The sequence below is a fragment of the Juglans microcarpa x Juglans regia genome, chromosome 5S, assembly GCF_004785595.1.
Source record: "Juglans microcarpa x Juglans regia isolate MS1-56 chromosome 5S, Jm3101_v1.0, whole genome shotgun sequence".
NCBI classification, from domain to species: Eukaryota; Viridiplantae; Streptophyta; class Magnoliopsida; order Fagales; family Juglandaceae; genus Juglans; species Juglans microcarpa x Juglans regia.
This window is the reverse complement of record NC_054603.1, coordinates 13,030,755-13,044,936: the sequence shown is the minus strand read 5'-3', so window position 1 is coordinate 13,044,936 and position 14,182 is coordinate 13,030,755. Positions and strand designations below refer to the sequence as shown.

The 14,182-nt window shown below is 38.3% G+C and overlaps 1 protein-coding gene across 1 annotated transcript in view; it reads right to left on the bottom strand.

The window, feature by feature from the left end:
- Positions 1–14,182, bottom strand: part of LOC121267498 (vacuolar protein sorting-associated protein 53 A) — a 30,291-nt gene that overhangs the window by 15,214 nt on the left and 895 nt on the right. The window contains exons 4-9 of the mRNA XM_041171386.1: positions 13,899–14,049; positions 10,322–10,392; positions 4,184–4,308; positions 3,169–3,329; positions 2,913–3,054; positions 2,056–2,119 (exon numbers count right to left, since the gene is read on the bottom strand). Coding sequence (XP_041027320.1) covers positions 2,056–2,119; positions 2,913–3,054; positions 3,169–3,329; positions 4,184–4,308; positions 10,322–10,392; positions 13,899–14,049 — 714 coding nt within the window. The remainder of the gene's footprint in view (positions 1–2,055; positions 2,120–2,912; positions 3,055–3,168; positions 3,330–4,183; positions 4,309–10,321; positions 10,393–13,898; positions 14,050–14,182) is intronic.

Below are 14,182 nucleotides of genomic sequence, written 5' to 3'. Positions count from 1 at the left end.
AGTATCACATCACTTCCCTTACTAGGTTGGTCTGATACAATATGTAACAATCCAAGGAAAGCGCTAGCTACATATGCACTATAATTTCAAAAAGACTAGCCACTTTTAAGTTTACTTAATCACTTTTAAAGCCCGGTTTTACCTAGTAAGCAATCAATATGGGACTTAGGACTCATGACTACTTTTATAACTAACTCAATGTGAGTTACTCCCAAAATGGGACGGGAGTGAGACAAGGGTGTAACAAACTCCTCTTAATTTCCTAGTGTCCCTGTTGTGGCCATCTCATACAATGCTCCAGTATCACATGGTAGGCCTTAGTACATAGCTCTGATACAGTATATAACAACCACAAGGAAACGCTAGACAAAAAGACTAGTCAACTTAAAGTTTCTCTATAATCGGCCATAAAACCTTGTTTCACCTAATAAGTAGGCAATGTGAGATTTAGCATCCATGACCTATAACTAACTCTATGTTAGTTATTCCTTTTCCCAATGGGAGACTAGAGTGTTACACAAACACCTCACAAAATAACCTCATTAATCTAAAGTATATTCTTTGCTATCAAACTAAAATGTGCAGTTGAACATCTAAGGTAGTTGCCATGCCATTGTGATTGGTTGGCCTAGTTAAACCAATGGATGGGCCGATAAAAACCTTTTTTTAGAATAAGAGTCCACCTATGGTCTTTCTTGAGTTTCATTCCAAAATAAATTGTGTTTTTTTGCCAACCAGCTTATAAATATTGCATCAAAAACCTTTTTTTATATGTAAAAATTTATTAATACTAATAGGCGTAGCCAAGTACACTGGATATATACAAGAGAAAACACCTAGTTGGGGTGCAGAAAAGGTACAAGGAAAAAAAGAACATTAAGCCCATCAAGAAAAAAGATCCTAACAAAGCTGAAGCCCAAAGACGTGTGTGATACCCCATTATGATAAATGCCAAGGGTAGGTGGTATATAAGATCCCACAATGCTTGGGAATGAGAAGTTTTTGCTCTTTATAATGTTCCAAAGAGGCTCCAATTATATCATTGACTAGTCATTTTAGAGTATAAGCCATGTGGCTTGGGCCTTCCATTGGCACGTTACAACGTGCCTACCCTTGAGCTCTCACCAAACCACCACCAGTGCACCAATGCCTATCCCACCAAACCAAGTTTTGCCCATACACTAAGCCGCTGTAAATTCCCGAACACACTCCTCAATACTTGTAAACTCGAAAGGAGCCTACTAGAAATATACAATTGGTTCTATCTTCCCTCTAATCTTCTCTCGACTTGGACTACCTCCTTTAGCGTCATAGTTGATTGCCCAAGTAAGACGCTTTAACTCTCTGCTCTTCTTAGATCTTGATTTTATTCCAAGTACGTGACCGCCTCTATTGTAGTGAGTAGTGCAGTGAATTGATCCTCAAATCCTCCGCATGTAATCCCCACACACTGTTGTATCTCGTTAAACTTTTTCAAGGAATGAGCTATATTGTTAATCGGTGGAAGAGAGATCAGCGGGAATATTGCATAAAAAACCTATAAACCAAGAGATGCCTCAAGTAGCACTGCTTCAAGGGAAATAAGGTAGTGCTTGGCAATAAAGAACTTCCTTATACACATTAGAGTGATCTGTACCTAGTTAGTTAAAATGTCACGTCTATAAATTTAAATGCATTAATCGATTTGAATTGAACCAAAGATAATACAGTCGTACACCTATTTCACTTCTCATGCCCGCGTGAAAATTATGAAATAGTGCCACTAAAGGCACTTTTGTTGATGTCTTCCAGTTGATAGTAAAGAAGCAGAGAGATCTTTAAGTTGGATTTTAAAGAGGATTAAACCTAGAAAATTTATTTAAGCCTGTTTTCTTTTCGGCACAACATAGTATTTGGTGTCTAAGGATAAAAGAAGATTAAAATAATTTAAAATAAATAGTCAATAAACCCACAGTTAGATGGAATAACTTATTACTCAATAAATCAAAAAACACAAAATCCAAGCCAAATAGGTCATCAAATGTCCATCAAAACTTGGCTAAAAACATGGCTCACCAACAATAACGTCCCAACATCAGGTTTTTCTTTCAGATTATCAAGGATCTCCTCGAGTTGTTTCCTGGAAACACAAAACCATACCTCACAATCTAAGGCATTGCACAAAATTAACCTGGAATAGAATTCTTATATGGCAACCCCTGAAAAACCTTGAAGTGGTTAATATCTTAACAGCATGAAAGTAAACGAGGGCATGTTTGAGTAACACCAAACATCCCAAAATTCTCAAAATTTCTCATAACTTCATTCCCAAATATTACTGAAACACAAAATACTTCTCTATTTCAAATTTTTAAACTTTTCATCTAATCATTACCTATTGATTACTCAAACACAAAAATCAATACAACCTTTACAGACTTCAAAACAAAAATAATATTAACAAAGTGTCTTCAAACAACTTTTTAACTTTATCTATTCACTTTCATAAACTCCAATACAATACTTAATTTAAAACATATTTTTATTCAACTTTTTCTCTCATTTCCCAAAACCCAATAAAACATCTTCATTCAAACCATTTCACTACTATTCAAAAAAATTTGAGATACCTTAAGCATCCAATCATGCCCTATCTAATCTTCAGCCTTTCTTTGTTTTTTCAAGATTAAAAAGGAAATGTAACATGGAAGAAAAAGGGGTACTTGCCATCCAGAAAGATGCACACTGGATATTAAACTGGAATAACAGGGGTCCTAGTTATACAGAAAGCAAAATGTTTAACAATAAAAAGGAACAATGAAATGCAGAAAGATGCACACTGCATTACCAGTAAAAACCTTATAAGTAAATACTTATAGTGCACGAAGCATTTAGTTTTCATGCCAATGTCAAAAGACCGCTAGATAGCATACCTCGTTTTCTTACAGAACTGGATACAGAGACGATAAGGAACATGCCATGAAGGAGGAAAGATCTTCCATATTTCCTCATTTGTTCTCATTCGACGCTTGATCCATGCATATCTCCTTTCCGTTTTGTCCAACTTGGCCAGTTCTAATGATAGTACAAAAGGCAGGTTCAAATTCAATGTCATCTGAACTGATCTTTTAATTTATTTCATTTTTTTTCTTTTGCAAAATCAGAAGAAAAGTAGGAAGTTCCACATACCGGCTCCATCAAAAATTTGTTCATACGAAGTAAGTTCCCGGCTGCAAAAATTGTTTACTAACTCTTCCCTCACAGATGGCTCCAAAGCATCAACAACCAAGCAAGCATCAGATAACTGCTGCAGTAGATTAGTTTCTTCTGTTTCTTTTCCAGTACCTAAGCTGAGATGCAAACAGGAAATGTGTGCTTTACTTCAATAAGGTATGCGTTTGTGCATTGCATTTTCACCAAGGCACTAGACAGCATGATCCTCATCTCATAAGCATAGTTGGCAATGTAACTGAACCCATGATCTCTTAACCTCCAAACCTCACAAGGTGATCTTTATTACTAAGCTAATCCCAACTGTGGTAGATGTCCATGGACTTGAAAATGAACTAGCAATGCTTTCTTGCATTGACAACTTTTATGGAATATCAATTTCGGCAATGCCAAACAAATTATACCAGTCTATGTCTTAAGTTCTCTAGATATGTCTAAAGGAATGAAATGACCTTAAGGAGACCATGCAAACGCAACATTTCTTTTACCCAATAAAACCCCGGACTCATGTAACATGCCCACATCACATAGATCACATAAATCATCAGCTTTTCATCGATGGGATGTGGCCCCTAGAAATTGTTCACACCCAAGATTTGAACCTTTGACCGGGGGGAGTATATCCCCAATATCAAGGTCCTTAGCACTTGAGCCAACCCTTAGCAGTTCTAAACAACAGTTAAAAAGAAGAAGCTTTGGGAAATAATTCTGTTAGGGCAGTGTGACAGGGTAACCCACCACCCAGACCGGTCATTAGATCCACTGGGTCAGTAGGGTTTAACGGGTGAAAATCCACCCGTTACCCCGGGTGAAAATCCACCTTCATCAATAGTTTGTTGAGTAGATAAAGATTAAATTGCTGTCCCTTTTTCAAAAATCTTAGAAACATAGTCAAATGACAAGGAAGAAATTACTCAGAAAATTCGCACTTTAGTGGTATGTATAGTGGTTTTTAAATATGGCAAAAACTTACCCGGAGAAATCCGAAAATACATGCGACTTGAGAATTTTTCTGATATTTTTGAACTTCTCCCTGAGCTCCGTGATCTTTGGAACATCCCTATAGGCTTCAAAGTGACTACATAATTGGTTCACAGCCTGGAATACATCATCAACACAAATTTTAAAATGAATGCAACTTCATATGGATAATACTAATATATTGCACAAATGGAAAAAAAATGTAATCATTATGACAAACAAAATCATAGTCTTTCAACTAGACCAATTTTGCTAGATGCCACAACCAACAACTGGAACCATTAAATTAAACCCCAAAAAACATCTAGCTCTATGACTAGAATTTGTTTTTGATGAGTAAATGATTGTATTAATGAGAATAGGCATAGCCCAAGTACACAGGGGGTACACAAGAGGTAACACCTAATTAGGAGGACGAAATGGAAACAAGAGAATCATGAAAGTCTAGCTATTGAAATCTACAACTTTAGCCCATAGGAATAAAGTTTTAACAATGCAGCACCGAATCCAAGAGTAACACCTCTCCCCAAATCCACACCTCCAAAGCAAGTATAGTAGAAAGTCCCAATTAACATGATCATAAGCCTTCTCCATATCCAACTTGCATAAGATACCCAGGTCCACAGATTTTAATCTACTATCTAAACATTCATTGGCTATGAGTATTGAATTCAATATTTGCCATCCCCTTACAAAAGCATTCTGGGGTCTCGTAATAATTCACCCCGAGACCTCCCCTAGGCGGTTTGCAAACACCTTGAAAATAATCTTATAAAGCCTATTCACAAGATTGATAGGCTGATAATCCTTAACATCCGAAGCCCCAACTTTCTTGGGAATAAGCACAATAAAAGTGGAATTGAGACTTCTCTCAAACTTCCCAAACGAGAAGGATTCCTAGAAAACCATCATTAGATTGCGTTTTGGTAGTGAGGTATTCTCAGGTATTATGTGAATAGTAGAAAAGGTAATGAAAAATTAATGATAGAATATTGAAATACTAGTAAATAGTAGTAAATAGTAAGTGAAAAGTAATAATAAAATAATAAATAGTAGTAAGATATTCTGAGAATATCTAAGGTATTCTCAGTACCCAAACTAGGCCGAACACATCCTGACATGGTTGGAAGAAGCCCGTAGAAAATTCTTCTAGACCAGGTGCTATGTCTTTGACCATCTTTCTTTTTTATTTTTTTGGATAATTAATAAGAAATTTTATTACTATAAAGATAGGTGTAAGCTAGGTACACCGGAAGTATACATGTGAAAACACCACTTTAAGAACTAAAAACTATTACAAGAAAATCATGGAAGCTGAGACCATTAAACTCTAAAACAATGGCCCACATAAATAAAGTCTTCCATAAAAAACTCCTAAACTCTTCTACAAAGCATTCATGATCCTCAAAATGTCTATCATTTCTTTCAGTACAGATACACCAAAGAATACAAATGGGGGTCATCTTCCACATTGATGCAATATGGGCTGTCTCTGAGATCCCTCTCCAACTTGCAAGTAATTCAACTACCCTTCCTGACCTTGTCCATACTAGCCCCATTCTGCTAAATAAAAAATGCCACGTATCCCGGGCAAACTCACAATGTAAGAGTAAATAGTCCACTGTTTCCCCACTATTTTTGCACATACAACACCAATCCATAATTACCAAACCACGCCTTCTTAAGTTATCAATGGTTATAATCTTCCCAAGGGTTGATGTCCAAACAAAGAACGCAGCCTTGGGAGGTGCTTTACTCCTCCATATGCTCTTCCACAGAAAGTTGGGTGAAGGTTGGGCTGTGAGTGTCTCATAAAACACCGAAAATCTCCCTTTCTTAGAAGGACTCCAGACCAACTTGTCTTCATCTATAACAGCAGGAGAAATATTATGTTGTAAGTTAAAACATTGCACCAGCACACACCTCCTAGTCATGAGCCTCCCTAGTGAGATTGATGTTCCAATCATGTGTAGATCCCCGCAAGTTAGGTTAGCCACCATCGCTTCTTTTTCCCGTGCAATTCTGAAAATAGTAGGGTAGGTAACCTTAAGAGCTGTGTCTCCCATCCACACATCATGCCAAAACTAATCCTCTGACCATTCCCTATACATAGCCCGGTATTACTAGAAAAAACCCCCCATCCTTTCCTTTGACCATCTTTCTCACCACTCCATGAATCTCTGTCACCTCAAAGGGCCTCTGCAGCCAGGAAACGCTTTGTTGCTCAATGGTCTCAAAGGCTAACCCATTGAGCTTTGGCCTCCACACCACCTGCTCGGTAAGCAGCAGTTCAAAAAAAAATCAGCAACATGCTCATTATTCTCAAGAAACTCCATGCAAACAGCTCTATCTATGTTCAATATCTCAATGGTATTAGTACACCTATGGGAGTTAGCCACATTATGGAAAAACTTCGTACTTCAATCTCCTTTTTTCAACCACAGTGCCAGAGATTTTTGCCGCCATGAAATCTCCTCTAATAAGGTAACCCTCTCAAGTTCCAGAACTAACTTTGTCTTCTGAGATAGTTCCTTGATAGAAAGTGTCCAACCCTCTTCCCTCAATACCATGTAGCTCCTTCAATAGGGACTCCTTCCGGTTGCCTATATCTCAAAAAATTGGGCATTCCATATCTTTTAAATATTTTTTTTAAAACTTTCAATTTACCTACAAAAATGAAACTTAGGTGCCATGGATCTGATAGGAGGACCACCTTGCGTAGCCCTTCCCACAAAACTCTCTGTTTTTAACCAAATATTCTTGAATTTAAAGTAAGGGCAGGTTTGGGGCACAAGAAAAAACACAAAATTATCATCTCATCATTACACATTTTTCAAATCCCTATACAAAATATAATAAATAATTTAACTTTTTCAAATCCCAATATACCTTTTTCAAATCCCAAAACAATAATAATATTAAAACATAATATTTTAAACACTAAAACAAAACACAAAATTCTCATCTCATCCCCCAAACCTGCCCTAACTATGCCCTCCTCGAATACCTCCACAATCCAGCAAGACAGGAAAATAATCAGAATAGAGGTGAGGTAGCCTTTTCAGACATAACTCTGGATAATGAATTTCCCACTTCGAGACAAAATTTGTCCAATCTAGACCACATTCAATTGTTTGATCATGTGTACACTCCACCAATAAGAGGAATATCCACCAAACCCAAATCAAATATACACTTCTTCCGTCATTGCAGGCCACAGCCTACATTCTCCGAATCTTTCACTTGGGAATCTTATAACTTTAAAATTGCCACCTATGCACCAAGGCATGTCCCACCAACTATGCAACCCAACAATCTCCTCCCATAAAAGACTTCTGCTATCTAAATTCAGCCCATAAATTCCAACGAAAGCCCACATAACATTATCTTCCACATTCTTAAAGGAGCATGCCATTGTCTCCCCAATGTACTCCATTTTATCTACTACCTTTCTATCCAACATAACTAGTACTCCACTTGATGCCCCGACAGACGTAAGATAAACCCAGTCAACATATAGACAGCTCCACAAGCTTTGAACGATACTTCTTGAAATAATTTCCATCTTAGTTCCTACAAGCATATAATGTCCGCCTTCTACTCACGAAGCAAATGTTTTATCCAAAGAAGCTTATTGGCCTCATTAAGCCCTTGAACATTCCAAGATACAATCTTAGGCTTCACAAAGAAAGTGCAGGTGCCCTACATTTGGATTTTCCTCTACTTGAGCTACCCTTATAATTAATAGACCAAGTCAATCTCTTTGGCTCCATCTGTTTTTTGGATCCTAACTTCTTAATTTGAGCATGTCCTGCTTTAATGGCAGTGAGCAATGCCATAAAAGGTTCCTCAAACCCTTCACACTCAATCCCCACGCATTTTTGGATTTCCTTCACCTAGGGTTACATCCAATCAGAGGAAGCTAGACTAGGCTGACATGGCGGCAAAGAGTTTAAGGGAATGGATTCATCTGCCATCTCACTACCTTCCCTTGGTGCCTGCTGCAATTTCAGCATCTCCCCTATCTCACCTTTAGAGAATAGAGATCTACACTCCCAATCTTGAGCTTCATTAGAAGCTACCATCATGAGCAAGGCACCCACCTTGTCACCTTCACAATATAGGGTCGAGAAATCACCCCTAGCTCAACACTAAGCTCTCGGACGCCTTCAATTTGCTGCAGCTCTTCCTCCGGCAATGACGCCGCCTGTAACTCCAATGGAAAAGGTTCCCTGCAGTCCATCGACTTCTTCTATCCATTATAGGCCAACAATCCAACGCCCGATGGTGAGTTTTCAGATTGGCCCATTCCAATCTCCATTACGAGCTTCTCTGTCAACTTCTCCTCTACTATCTGCTCCATTTGGGCCACCAGCAATGGATTGTTGGCCTGTTGCAAGTCCATCAGAATAGTTTCTGGCATGATTGCTCAACTCCCAACGGTAGAAGGGCTTGCTATACTCTCACATTCTCCTATGGCCCGCCACACAAGTCTTAAGGCCCATGAAAGCAGCCCATCTGATAAGGGACGTTAACACTTTGCTTCATACGATGTTGCCCATTCAATGGGTTAAGAAGTATACCTGGGCCACACCTTTCATCAAAGCGCAAGCCCATTCCCATTTCCTTCTCCACACTTTGTATTATACTTTCGGTTTCTCCTATAAATCCATCACCTGCTTCCTCATATCCCGTAGAGTACAATACATGCCACCCTCTACCAAGCCCACATCGAGCCTGTCACTACCCACTTTCGTCTGAGCAACTAAGGGACCTGCCGTACATCGAGCTTTCCCAAGACCGTGACCGTTGCTATGACCAATGGCAGTCTCTTTGTTATCCCGACCTGCCGTACATCGAGCTTTCCCAAGACCATGACCGTTGCTATGACCAATGGCAGCTCCTCCCATACCCACCAATTCCGCTTTTCCTTCTCCCTTTTTCTAAGGTCGGGATAACAAAGAGACTGTCAACTATTGTTGCACTTCCTAATATGAATGTTTATTCCCTTGGCTTACCTCAACCGTCGACCTCATTCCTCCAGTAACTTCCTCCTTTCAGCCAAAACCCAACCTCCCTTGGTAATGACCCACGTTACCTCCAACCTCCAAATTGTCTCGAATTCTCTCAAAGCAACGACCACTTTCTTCCATCCCTTGCCCTCCATTTTTTTAGGTATGAAGATAAATTTCGCCTGCCACCACTGAATCGCCCATGGGATTAGTGCATCTTTGCGCAATGAATCTTCTACCACCATCCCTTGAAGTAGCATAGAATTCCCTGTCAACGCCTGTCGAACAATGCTCCAGCATTTTAGTGAACCAGTTCAACATGTACATCCCAAGAATCATCTCCTTCGTGACCTTCCAACTCCTCTCAGTTATACGAATGGAGTTGGCCTCCACCATTAATGTAAAAACTTTAGCATCGACTAGTAACTGTTTTGAAACCCCCATGCTTCTCGTTAGTCTCTCCTTGATCACACTCGGAAACAGAAACTCATGTTAAACTTCGCAAACCATCGAATGAAACTCTTGGTTCTAAAATTAGTTACCATCAAGCATATACAAATGCAAAGCCTCTAAATTGTAATTAGCTACATTTTATGTGTTCCAAGCTAGGCGTATATGACACACACATAAATGGCCAACTTGAGGAGTGTTAAGGAAAGAATCTATAACTAGAATTTGCATTATAACAAATACAAACTTAAACCAGTGTTAAAACAAATCAATTATTTCTAGTACAATGATGAAATGCATATATCCATTGTAAGATCAGAAAAAGAGCCATCTGCCTTGCATCATAGAGTCAGTTACAGATTGTAACAAACATAAAAACTTGATTCAATAATGGCAAGGAAGGAGATGCTAAACGTAGAGCTTGGGACTGGAGTGAAGTCGTTTCAAGACACAATGTGCCTCTCCTTTTTAATGGAACGGGCAGAGGATATACCTTTCAGCCTAAAGTGTTAGCATTCAAATGTGGCAAAATATATCTGCCACTAAATGGTAGAATTACCAAGCTAGGGTACGCCAGGGGAAAAAATAGAACTATAAAAGCAAAAAGCCCTTAACCCACATAAAAAATTACTAAATGACTACATATGATCCATTAACAGATGAGGTACCTCCAGCTGTGCAGCTGCCTCCTTATATTGTCGTTTTGAAGCCATAATTTGAAGCTGCTCAACAGCAGAGACTGCCATATCATGGGAAAAGAATCAAGAATACATATATATATACACACATAAAAGGTATGTATCTTAAGTACCCCAAATCAGAGACAACCAGCAAAGTTAATTGCGCATACATTAAAATGTTACAGGCATGTTTTAATGCAATTACAAATGTATACCTACATACCTATGTGTGTGCGCATGTGTACTATGTGGAGAATACACCCAACATGGTAGATATGCAAGGTAGTAGAAGAAAATAAAACTTTGTCAGTGGGTATCAGAAACTTGGCAGGGCAATCAGGCAGTATATAAAATAATATAATGCATGGTCGCTAGACTGTCATCTAGTGCCACACTCGAGCCCTATATCTTAGGGTTACGGCTGGATCTTGGAGTTCAGGCCCACCGGCCCATAATTCTTGCATGAGTGATTGAGTGTTATGGGTTAACTGTTGGCACAATATTGTATATCGGCTGCCAGCATAGGTATTGGACTTGAGATGTTGCGAAAGCCTGCTTTTAAGCCCAAGAACCCTAGGAGTTACATCTGGCCAAGACACCCATACTACTAGAATCCTAGTCCAATTAGAAGTCTAAGAAATGTAGAAACCTCTGCTGACCTACCAATAAGATCCTCTAATAGGACTCCAACTCCTACTGGGAGACTGCATGGCAGCTACTGAGACTCCTAACCAAACAAGGAATCCTAATTCTGTAAGGAATCAAAGAAATGCCAAGAATATCTAAACCACACAGATCTACCACTCCTTATTAATTTTCCACAAGAACCTACACACAGTAAAACACGCACCAGCTGTTTAAAACAAACCATAAAAGGCATCTACTGCACAGAGACACAACTGCAGCCACTGGTTGGAGTCCTAACAGTCCTAGAACCCCAAGCTGCCACCCCCTTATCTCAAGGAATTATCTCTTAGCTGCTGCAAGTTCTAATCAAACACAAGCAACTTGTAATCTAATAGTCCTAAACCCTAGACAAGACCTAAGAATCCAAACCCTACCACACCACTAGGTCGCTGCCCCATTCTTCTTAGAGCCTAGAAATTGTTCCAGAAGTTCAGCCCTAAAATATATGATTGGTGCCACCAGTTCAAGCTAACGAAAAACCAGGCTTTCCCCTTTCCAAGTCTTGAGCCAAATACAACTCCAGCCAGCATAAATTCTACCATTGCTGCCACTCTTGATAAGCCTTCAACCTCCTGCACCCCTTTTAGTCATAAGCAGCCAACTGTTTATGTCTTTATAATAAGAATAAAATTATAATTTCTACATATTTCCACAAGGTAGCCAACAGACTTAGGTTAGAACACTCTTCAAGAGACTTTAAAATCCTCTTTGAAAACCATGAATTTTATGCCATTACACATGTTTACATCGCATCATATACCTGTCTAAAGTTTCCTGATAGCATTTACAGGAGCCATAACTGAGCTCTCACCAAAGAGCCTTGTAAACATGCCACGTTTTCATCAAACCACGTCAAGGGGTTGCTGTCAGCAAGCCCAAAACTGACCTAAGCGTCGCGATTCCTCTTTTTCAGCCCTAAAAAGCCAGCAAATCATATTTTTCTCACGATAGACATGCTAAAAGTCAAGTTAAGCACTCATGAGCTCCACGCGTGTTAAAAACAATTCAAGAATATGTCAGACACCCACTGTTATGACTTTGACAGCAGCATGTTCGCATCCATGAAACACTATACAAGCATGATTTCTTAGTTAAAGTAGAAGTTGACTGCTCCCACATACTCCTTTTGCTATCATAACTCTCTTTTGCCAAACAAAGTGATCATCTTTTTCTGTAATAAGTGCATGCTTTGATGTATGGCTTATTCTTTGGTAGCCCATGTTCCATGCACCCATGTAATTAATTTATGAGAACTATGTATAAAAAGAACAGTAAGACTGCTTCCGCATGTGATATTATGTCTATTTATGCAATGTCATGAACGAAACAAGGATAAGAACATGATAAGGCATGACAAGAACATGATAAGGTATGATAAGACAAGGAAGCAAGTTCATGAATGAATGTATGATATGTAAGATAGGTAATGGCCTATATATCATAAATATGATTGGTACCATAAAATAAGGACACTGCAATGCTTGGATAGGCATACTGGTAGTGCACCTATTAATGCCATCTGTACAGATTCCCAACCTATGGCCATGGGTGGAAGCAAGATCACAAGGATCGCTAAACCTGGAATCAACAGTGGGTACTAGCCTTGGGAAAGTGGAACTAAGTGCATATGAATGCATGTATGTATGTATAAAAAAGTTTTATTGAGCAAATTTAGATAAAAAAGGGAACACTATGTTATTATGCTGCGAATTGTTTCATGTGGTTACTTACAGAGTATTCGACTCAATGTTTTAACCGTCCCAAATGAAGAAAGTTATGACAACGAAGTTGCACAAACAGGTGTAGCTTGTGGGGATGATAATCTTAGAACTTTATGGCTTATTAAGAGATTTTTTTTTATAATTACTTATTGAGAGATTTTTTAAGTGTATGCTTTTCGTTATTAGTGGGACATTTTTGTGAATAAGCACAAGACTATGACAACAAAGTTGCACAAGCAGGCATAGCTTGTGGGGATGATGATCTTACAACTTTATGGCCTTTTAAGAGATTTTAAGTTTATGATTTTCGTTATTAGTGGGAGATTTTGTTAATAAGCACAAGACTTGGAAAAGTTTTTTGTAAGTGCTATTATGACTATTTATTTAAGACAGTTTCAATTTTTTTTTTATAGAATCTTTTATACCTGGTTTGTACGAAAATCTTTTAAATGTTAGTAGTATTCCTAACCCTTGAGAATGAGAATGTTACTCTAGACTCTCATTTTAACTGCTTTTCATGTGGTATCATAAATCATATCACTTTCTAATTCATAAATACCATGCAGTATGAAACCTATAATTTTAACCAAACTTGAATCTTTCAAATACAGTAGTTAAAACCAAACTAGAGGTCAAAGTGGTAAGTCTACAGGTTCATCAGACTAAAAGCTCAAATAAATAAACCATTTGGATCAACAGAGGAAAAGGGAAAAAAAGATATAACAAGTGACATTGGTTCAAACATAATAAGAAATAAGAAGAGATCAAATAACCGATACTCATATACAAAACAAAGCTCCCATCACATATATTAAAAGCTAGGATTCTCAATGAGTTCAAAAGACTTAACAAATTGACTGCTTAGTATGGCAGTAAAATGTCTTAGTCAGGTAACCGGTCATTCCTGCTCTGCTGTGGAGCACAGCAGGAATGGCAATGCTTGAAAAGAGAGCCACCTTCAAACTATATCTCAGTTTTGAATTGAAGACCAAGTAGTGGCATAAGATTGTTGTCAAGTGAGGGAGAAGATATGTTATTTAAGCGTTTAAGATCATAAACAAGCATCCAGGACAAAATTAGTTCCAAATCAAACTTTAAGTGACTGCCTATTGACTTTCATGCCTAACAATAAATATAGTAGGGTAACACAAACAAACCTAGCATTGTAAGACGATGAAGAGCTGTAATTGTAGTCGTTACATGCTTCTTCGCAAAGTCCAACTTTTTAATGTCACGACATATTTCCTGAACCATCATTTCACTTTGCTCAGCTTTGCTTTTTATTTCCCGGATCTTATACATAAGTTCCTGCATTAACAGAAAAAAAATGTCCAAAAATGATAACTCCAAATAAAGACTAGAAATGCCAAATACAGCATTAAGAGGCTTAATCATAAGAGTAACGCAAAATGCTTAGGATGGACAAACTGAATCCAAGTGA